We start from the raw sequence: 9,681 nt of genomic DNA, 5'->3' as shown, positions 1-9,681 counted from the left end.
CAAGATCCTCAGATGCCTGTGAATGGGTGAGCTCCTGGGGTAGCATGAGCTCTGAAAACACCCGACCTTCTTGGGCTCTTCCTCTGGCCACGCACGCTCCCCTTACAACCTACGACATTGCTTCCTCTCAACCCCTTGGCTTGTCCCTTACATGTTAAACATCCAGGGCTGATAAGATGCATTGTGGGCTGCTGCTAGATCAGGGGGATAAGAATGAGAAGGAATGCTCCGTCCCTCACCTCCTCCAGCCAGCTCCACAAACTGCAAGCTCCATGTTCTGCTTGGTTCAGTGTCCCTGCCTGACTCACAGAGCAGAGCATATTGTGGATGAGAGGAAATACACTAGGACTTGCTCTGTTTTAGTGCATGAAGGCTGCAAAAATAACCATGTTTGTCTATAATAAGAGGTTTATTAGCTCTTCTGTTGATCAGCAGGTGCTCTTTGAAGAAAGCCGTTCTGGACCAGCTGTAGCCTTAATTGTGGCAAATCATGTCATTTGTTTGAACTGCTCTACTTGCACAGCTCTGCATTTAGCTTGTAGAAGGAGCTGAAAGAAGATAGCATCAATCCTTCAAGACTGTGCTGTGTATGTAGATCCAACACATAACTGCCACTGAGGTATCTTCTATGACTGGGGACTTCTCTTCTGAGACGTTGAGGAAGTGGGTCTGTGTGGCAATGGCTGCAGCATGGCCCTGGCAGTCAGGGGCCAAGCAGTGTTCATCAGTCCAGACCTCTGTGAGGCTTTTGTGGATGAGCAGACAGCTGGCTGGTGGTGGTTGATCTTTCCAGGAGGGCTCTCATCCACGATGGGCCTGAGAGAAAAGAGAGAAACACTGCGGTGAAATTGCACTCAGGGTCTGGATATCTGCATTCTCCCCACCAGCTCTGCTGTCTCTCACTCTGAAAACTCAACTGAAAACTGCCAGGCTTGGGAGCAGCAGAAGACACACCAGCTTCCTACACAAGGCATGTACTCTCTGCCTATACTGCTCTATAATGCCTATGTTAACTTCAAAAATCAAAGTGTCATTCACAGCTCCTCAGTTTTATCGCTTCAAAGAAGCAACAAGATGCTAATCTTACAGTAAGAAGGTTCATAAATAACCATGTTTTGGTGCATGTAACACTTCTCTAATGCCTACTTTATTTTCCAAAGCTCATTCTAACATGAATTAATGTAAGTTTTAAGGGGAGAAAAAAATAGGAAGTGTGACGTCAGGAACTTGAGCTGGGGTTTAGCTAAGGAGAGTCTTGAACAACCGCCACTACAAGAACTCTGCAACAGACATAGTCATCACTCCATGAGAATGGAGCCATAAGAACACAAGAAAATTCTGAGCTATTATTTAAGGAAATACAAAATTTCCAATGCTCAAGCTATAAGGAACATGAGGAAATGTTCAGTTTAGCACTAAGACACACAAAAGTAAATGTCAGCACACATAAAAGGAGGGTTTTTTACGGGACAGGCAACTCCAGAGACAACACAGAAGTCTGCTTTTTCCTGCTGTGAAGTCCCTTCTGTTTTCCCCAGACACACTGCAGGCACTGCTGCTGGCAGTGTGCATACCTGATGCTTGTTGATCCAACAGCTGTTGGTGCTGAAATAGGTCTTTGCCGGCCAGTGCTCCCAGCAGGCTGGTGCTGCCCTGGAGATCCAGAGGCAGCCAGCATGCTGTGCTGGCTCAGAAGAGCAAATTCCTTGCCCAGAGGCTGGGCTGAAGTTTCTTGACGAGCCCTTGGCTGGCATTGCTGTATCCACTGCCTGTCCTCTTGGCTGGGTGTTTTTAGGTATCTTATCCCGTGGTTCCTTTTTTTCCAGGGTCTTGCTGCGACACCTGTTACAGATGCAGGCGAAGGGGTTTTTGGAGGAGATGGAATTAGGCAGCGGTTTGGGTTGGAGAGCACTGCACCTTTCTGAGCCTGTGATGAACCTGAAACAGGGAGGGAAGCACAGTGATTTACCAGTTCAACTTATTCCTAAATGACTGACTAGGTGAGAAAAATGTATTGGAGAATGCTGTGTGATGGAGATGCATCCCTGGCCTTGTTGAATTGCTTCCTCTGAGAGCCAGGGGTTTGGGTTACTTGGCAGCCTCCCTGCTGGTGACATGCCAAGCATTGGAACTGCTCATGAGCCATGCACAGCTCAAGTGGAGCAAACCAGCTCACCCATCCCCTTGTTCTCAGGCAGGATCATACATGCATCATTCCTGGCCAGCATTTGCACTGAGTTGTTTTAAATACCTGAGGACCTCATCCGGTGATTGGAAATTCAAGGCACAGGAATAATTGCAGATGAGTGGATTCACTTCTTAATCAGAGGATTTTTTTAATCAGAGGCAGAGGTGTAAGAATAAGATCTTGAGATTAGCCTTAAAATCATGGAAACTGCCTGACTGATAAGGAAAATATTGTCCTACATACATGGCTACTACCTGGCTGTTCATATGCTAGCCCATGTAATCTCAGATGCAACGTATAGAGAAGAAAAGTCTTGTTCCTGACTTATGAATACAACATCCATGTACGCATGCTTAAAATGATACTTTATGTAGCAGGGGTCTTATTACTCTTGTCTATTAAAAGAACCAACCGTACCTAAGCGCCTAATGTGCAGGGTCCAGGGCAGGAACACAGTCTAAAGAATGTGCCACCAAGCCCAAGCCCAGAGAGTTCAGCTTCATAGCTCCTAATTGATGGGCATGTATTTTACTGCTTAGGTAACAACTTAGAGCTGATACAAAATTTTCACTGAACAATTTCCATAATACTATACTTTAAAAATGTCTAAATTTCATAGGGGTTTTTATTTAAGTAAAGACATTCTGAAAGACTGGTATGCCTGACTCAAGAGCCCGAAATAACACTCAACAGCTTCCAAAGGGTGCAGATTATATGGATCTGTTGCTGCAACTACTTTAAAATAACAGCAGTTTTGCTCAAATGACTTCTCCTTTCCTGATCAGAAGGACTCTTTTCAGCAACAAGTTCTTCTGTGAGAAATTCACAGAAGTGACTGGGTAGAACACACTTCTGAAGTTAAGTGTTGAGGCATTTAAATGCGTCTCCAAACCTTGACGCAGTCTCAAGTCACAGAGGACAAGTATATTTTTAATTGCCTCACTGAATAAAATCCATCAGTTGCTCAAGTTTTATCAGATATTTGCTCTGCAAAACACATGTCTATTAGTAACAGCGGGCAAAGGCTACTGTGCTTGTGATTATTTGAATCTTAGTTATTATGGCCAGCTGCTTGTAATTTGGGATCTGGGTCATCTGCACATCCCCCATCCCCTATGTAATACTAGATTTCAAACCACTCCAGCAATTTTGTAACCAAGTGCTAGCAGATTTGGTTACGACATGGGCAGATTTATGCCCAAGCATTCACTTTGATAGTCCTATCAGGCATCACCCTGCTGCACTGTGAGACACCTGGGGCATGGTTTATTCAATTTACAAAGATGACAAGATCATAATAAATCATACTCAATTTATGGAAATCATAGTAAATCTAGAAAAGATCTGATTAAACCTAAAGAGACCACAAGATCATAATCTGAGACTTCTGTGGTCATTGGACAATTGGCCATTCCTTTAGATTTTTCCAAACCTCTTCTGTTCTTATTAAAGAGATATCGCTTATATTACCGTTAGTACACAGAGGTTTTGAATGGTTTAATGATACCTCTGTTTTTTCCAAAACATTTGTTTTTCTAAATTTAATAGCTCAATTTTGCCCTTGAAAGAAATGTAAAGCAAAAACTCACATGTCAGTATTTACTGACACCCCCTGAAAAAGTTATCATTAACAATAGTAGCAAAGTTGTACTTTTGTACTCTACTTATTATGTATTTGGGATAATACATAATATATATTGGAATATATATTGGAATATATATTGGAATATGTATATTCCGATTGGAATATATAATGGAATAATACATAAATAATGTTTCTAATATTCTTAAATATAATACCCAATAAGTGGTGAAGAGCAGGAATTCTGCTTTCATTTATGTAAATGCAGGTCTGGAGAGGCCTTTGGCTTTGTTTTTGATGAGAAGAAAAACACATTTAATTTTTAAACTGTTTATTGAATGCATCCCTTTGGTTGCATATCTTTCCAGAATTCCCAGTTGCCCAGTTAAACCTCATTAGCTCAGCCAATACTTCCACCAGTGCCAACTGGGTTAAAATATAGCTCAGGTGGAGCACCAGTGTTTTAGACTTACTTGTCCCTGCCATAAATTAATGATACAAGGTAGAAGTCAGAGGCATGTGCTTCCTCTAGACTTGATGCTAAGATGGTTTAAGATCAGCTTGGCTCCTCTTAATCCTACAGATCCACGTTGATGAGTCAACTGATGGTCAACACAGCTGGCCACCATGTCCTGCTTAAAAACTAGAACGGATTTCGTAGGGTCTAGCTCTCCAATGATATTTCCAAATTGCTGCTCTAGAGCACAGAAGCCAGATCTCTTAAAACACTGCATTTACTAATACACCAGTCTACAAATGGTTAGTTGCAAGTATCACTACCCAATGCTGACCCTTCCCCACAGGTTTAGGTCCAGTACCTGAGGAAGACTGGGAGAGACAGGAGTTGCAAGAAGAATCAAGTGAAATAGTTTCAATGAGGTCCTTATCAGAGGTCTCACTCAATGTATCTTCACAACTGTCAGTCAGGCTGGAGTCTTCACCCTCTTCCTCATCACTGAGAGTTATCCTCAGTGCTTCGGTGACTTCTTGCTGTCCTCTATGCAGGCACCTGGACAATTTCAAATATCACGCCTTTAGTTAGCCTTTGAGTTGTGAATATGCAGCCAGCCACGTGCAGCTTGGCATGGCCACATAGGCAAACACCCAGGAAGTGGATTTAGCCACCCACTGTGATTTCCCACTTTCTCAGAGAAATGGAAAATCATTCTAAATGGATCAGACATCTAAGTTTCCTGTGTCTGATTATCTGAAAGTGTCCTATAGTTAACCAAGTGAAATGGGACAGACTTTAAATACTACACATTGAAGTAAGCTCAGAGAAATGAAGCTGGTTTTCCTTCCAAAACAACCATTAATTGTCTATGAGGAAGGGGAATCTCAGCCGTGTCTTATTTTCCTTTCAACCTTTCATTTGGTTAGTCCAATACGATGTTTGCAGAAAACCTCATCCACTTTCATTTCTTTCAGTGTTTGAAGGTAGGCACTGTCAGGGCCAAGAATGTTTCATTAGTTGTGAAAAGTCATTTCCTTGCTCTCACTAAGCAAGTGAGCCCACCCTGACTATGCAGGTCTTCATCAGGCTCTAGAGAGAGGTCAGAGGTTTCTTCTCCCTTGCCCACCCTGCAGATGCTCCAGTGAGGAGGACTGACGGATGGATTTCCACCGCAGGGACAGAAAGGCAGGAGGCCAAGACTATCCCTCGAAACCGCCACCAGGTGGCCAAGGAGTTTATTATTACAGCAGAAAATGAATGCCCGCTTTATTGCACAAGATTTCTCCTGCAGTCTCACCTCTTTTGCTGCTCTCTCTTGGCGCTCAGTTCAGAGAACACATCTTCCTGGTGCAGACTTCCTCCTCCTGCAGAGCTGTAAAGGTTTTCTGTCCTCAGACCACAGAGTTTCAAAGGGCTCACTGCAGGTGGCTGGAAAATGACAGAAATTATTTTGATAACCTCAGGAGCTCTCTCCAGCTCTGCTTCTAGATTGTGGATTTTAGAAGGCTTCAAAGTCCACTGTTGTTCCTGAATCTTCAGATCACACCTCACTATTTTCTTGCTCCTCAATTTTAAGATGCCCCACACCCCAGTCATGTGCACCATTACAGCTTGTGGAACCCAGGGTGGCAGTAAGACAGATGTTGATTTATATCTCATTGGTGTATAAGCCTGTAGTATCTATGACAATAAGCATATTAAGACCAGTAGCACAGAAACTGCATCATTCAGCATGTGACTGCAGTCCCCTTCCACATCCTCGTTTATAACACAGTAATTCGTTCAAATCATAGAATGGTTTGGGTTAGAAGGGACCTTGAAGATCATCTATTTCCAGTGTTCAGATTTGTTTCGGAAAAGCTCCCAGTGCTTGTGCAGTGGAGAGACAAGGGAGGGACGCTTTTTTTCCAGTGGATCTTCAACATCTGTTGTCAGCATTAAGGGAGGCTGCTGACAATGCAGTGGTGCAGGTGTCCTGTGCATGCTGTTTCCCTGGTTTAGTACAGCCTGTTTAAAAACATGCGTGTGTGCATTTGTGCCATGCTGAACCTCATGGCCCACAGAAGCTAACCATGACAACCCATATGGCACCCCTTTACACACAGGGGCATCCTCTCACTACGTTACTGCTGAAATGAGCAGGCTGACCCACAGGGCTGAGGTACCACCCCACTGCCAAGAACAACCTTTGTTTAGTCAATAGGAATGACTTTGCAGCAATTTGGCTACTTACACCAACAGCAAAAAAACACTGCTGAAAAAAATCTTTTGCTTAATAGCTGCTGTAGAAATGCTGCCAAATTTTGCAGTCCTGCCTTGTGCTCTGCTCAGCCAGGACAATACGAAATACACCACCAGCAACTGACACCTTACTTTCATGTGTTCCCTTAAGGCTGATGGTTAATTGTTGCTAGCACATGGGAACATTTGTAACCTTAGGGCAAGAGACTCTGTCCTCTTCAAGGTCAATTGCATCTTGGGGGGCTTTTGTGCTGCAGGAGAGAGTAAGCTGCCACAAGCCACAGTGGAAGTTCAGTTTATCCCAGGATCCTGGGGGTTACCAGGCAGGAATATGACACATACAAGAAAAACATACACCTAGCTTTTGCCGCCTCGCACAAAGAGCCTCGGTGTGGCTCCCACATGTAACTTGACTGAGTCCTAAGAAAAAAAGGAAAAAAGAGAACGTTTTATTCCAGCATTTAACAAATGGTGCTGTCTTTGGAATCAGTCAGTATCATTTTCACAGACAGGAAGATGTAACATTTCATGGTGTAGGTTCACGGTGTGAGCTGGCATGGCCTGACACCACAGAGGCATTTCTCTGCTTTTACCAGAATCTGTTTCCTCCTGCTTCTGCCCTGCCTCCTCCACTGTGCTGCTGCAAACATTTGTGTGGCCACACGGTGAGTCAGATCAGGGAACGGATCCAGATCAAAACTAAGTTTGTTTTTTGTGCGGTGTGTGTGTTTGTTTTGCTGGACCATTTTTCAGCCGGATCTCAATCAGAATCAGGTTCCCCATGTGGCTATGCAGGTGTTCTTGCCAAAAAAGATACAAGGCAAGCAAAGGGGCAGGAAGAAGCAGTGAGCGTCGGGTGAAACTGTCTCTGTCAGTAGTGCCAGCTACCTGAAAGTGGTTGTAAAATTATCATAGAATAATAGAATGGTTTGGGTTGGAAGGGAGGTTAAAGATTATCTCGTTCCAACACCACAGCCATGGGCAGGGACACCTTCCACTAGACCTGGTTGCTCAAAGTCACATCCAACTTTGTCTTGAACACTGCCAGGAATGGGGTGTCCAAAGCTTTTCTGGGCAACTTGTGTCAGAGTGTCACCACCCTCACAATAAAGAACTTCCTTCTCTCTAATCTAAATCTATCCTCTTTCAGTTTAAAACCATTCCCCCTTGTCCTATCCCTACAGACCCATGTCAGAAGTCCCTCTCCAAATTTCTTGTTGGCTCCTTCAGGCACTGGAAGGTTGCTATAAGGTCTCCCTGGAGCCTTCTCTTCTCCAAGCAGAACAACCCCAGCTCTATCAGTCCGTCTTCAATAGGAGAGGTGCTCCAGTGCTTGGAGCATCTTCATGGCCTCCTCTGGACTCTGACAGGTCAAAATCCTGCTCGTTTTGAGGGCTCCAGAGCTGAACAGAGTACTGCAGGTTGGGTCTCATGAGAGCAGAGTAGAGGGGCAGAATCACCTCTCTTGACCTGCTGGTCACACTTCTTCTGACGCAGCCCAGCATATAGTTGACTTTCTGAGCTGCGAGCGCACACTGATGGGTCATGATCGGTTTCTCATTGACCAACACCTCCAGGTCCTTCTCTTCAGGGCTGCTCTCAATCCAGTCTCCACCCAGCCTATATTTGTTTGTGGGATTTCCCTGACCCAGGTGCAGGACCTTGCATTTGGCCTTACTGATCTTCACAAGGTTTGCATGGGTCTACATCTCAAGCCTGTCAAGGTGCCTCTGGATGGTCTCATTCCCCAGCAAGGTGCATTCAGTTTCCATGTTCTATTCCAAATGGGCACCTAGTTGACACTACATCACATCATCTGAGTCTTTCTACAGCAAAGAATTGAGCTGACACTGGCATCTGAGAGAAGCAGCCCACAATGCTGGGAAAGCAAACACCATCTTCCTATCTAATCTGCACTCCATGGGCCAGCCGAGTTGCACCATCAAGATATTTTCAGGAGCCAAATAAGGACATTTTGGCAAGTGCCAAATATCGTACCAGAAGTGGGCTCCCTTTCCATCCAGCTGTCTCCAGGAGCTGCTAACTTGGCACACCTTCCAGGTAGCCAGGGCACAAAGAGAGGTGGTACATCTGTGTTTTGGGTGAGCCTGTAGATCAGGTACGTGAAGTCAAGGAACTGGCCCCTTTTGCTGAGGACCCCACTCCTGGAAACCCAAAAGAAAGTGCTCGTTGACAGCAGCAGTGCTGCTGCAGTATGAGACTGCAGTACCTGTTGTTGGAGCACATGATCCCACAGGGAGTGAATGTGCATCACCGTGCCTTTCTAGAGTACTACCTTGGACCACATTCCTGTGACTGAATGAGATGTGCCAGATGTGACTTAAATGAGCTCCAGCTAGGCTGATGTGTAACTTGAGGGACTGAGCAGAACAGCTTTTGACAAGGTGTGAAGGGCAGCTTCAGTGAGGGAGCACCACTGCAGTTCAAGGCTGTTAAGAGGGAGAGCAGCACATAATAGATGGGGGTGAGGGGCTGAGGAGGGGGAAGCCCAGATGACATGCACCTCCATCTGCAGGGGGAAATAAAGGAAATCCCATTATAAAGCAGGTGAATCCCATGGAAGAAAACATGTGCTGAATCTGATTAGCAGCACCATGGGTAGGTGGTATTCAAAGCACTCTGGTTTTCATCAGCAATAATAATCACAAGGAGGTGGAGGTGTGGGAAAAAACAGGATTAAAAAACATATATTACCATGTATCAAATCACTGCAGTCGTCTTCTGTGAACAGCTCATCAGAAACAGTGGAATCTGGAAGAGGACAGCCACCATACAAGAGGCAGGCACTGCTAGATTGCCCTGCATGAGCAGGTGACTGCGCAGTGCCAGGTCTGGAAGTTGTCGGGGGTCTCGGGCTCCATATAGGCTGCCTTGCTACTGCCCCAAGACATGGATCTAAGAGAGAGATTTTGCTAGAGTAAGCACAGTCATTCAAGGCTTCAAACCACACCATCACTGAACACTGCCAATATGGGGACTGCTGCTGCACACCTGGTGCTGTAGGAGACGATAAAACATGTCATTGCAGATACAAGAAACATGCTGGAATGGGTCAAGCCCAGAGACAGAAGGTTTCCTGGTGCTGCATGCAGTCCCCCATAGCTGTCCTCTGCAGAACCCGGGGCTCCCCAATTAAGCCAAAGTCCCTTCCCAACCTCATCCTGTTTCTGAAAACCAAAGACCAACTGCTGGCTG

The 9,681-nt window shown here is 45.1% G+C and overlaps 1 protein-coding gene across 5 annotated transcripts in view; it reads right to left on the bottom strand.

Annotated features, from left to right (window-relative positions):
• Window positions 1-390: 390 nt before the first annotated feature.
• Window positions 391-9,681, bottom strand: part of LRRC56 (leucine rich repeat containing 56) — a 66,617-nt gene continuing 57,326 nt past the window's right edge. For all 5 annotated transcript variants that reach the window (XM_065686823.1, XM_065686822.1, XM_065686824.1 and 2 more), the window contains 6 exons: window positions 9,181-9,381; window positions 6,821-6,885; window positions 5,522-5,652; window positions 4,589-4,779; window positions 1,575-1,938; window positions 391-816 (listed from right to left, as the gene is read on the bottom strand). In XM_065686823.1, the coding sequence (XP_065542895.1) occupies window positions 627-816; window positions 1,575-1,938; window positions 4,589-4,779; window positions 5,522-5,652; window positions 6,821-6,885; window positions 9,181-9,381 (1,142 nt within the window). In that variant the 3' untranslated portion in view covers window positions 391-626. The remainder of the gene's footprint in view (window positions 817-1,574; window positions 1,939-4,588; window positions 4,780-5,521; window positions 5,653-6,820; window positions 6,886-9,180; window positions 9,382-9,681) is intronic.

This window comes from Lathamus discolor, chromosome 6 (assembly GCF_037157495.1).
Source record: "Lathamus discolor isolate bLatDis1 chromosome 6, bLatDis1.hap1, whole genome shotgun sequence".
NCBI classification, from domain to species: domain Eukaryota; kingdom Metazoa; phylum Chordata; class Aves; order Psittaciformes; family Psittacidae; genus Lathamus; species Lathamus discolor.
Note: the sequence above shows the minus strand (reverse complement) of the source record. Positions and strands in the feature narration are given on the sequence as shown.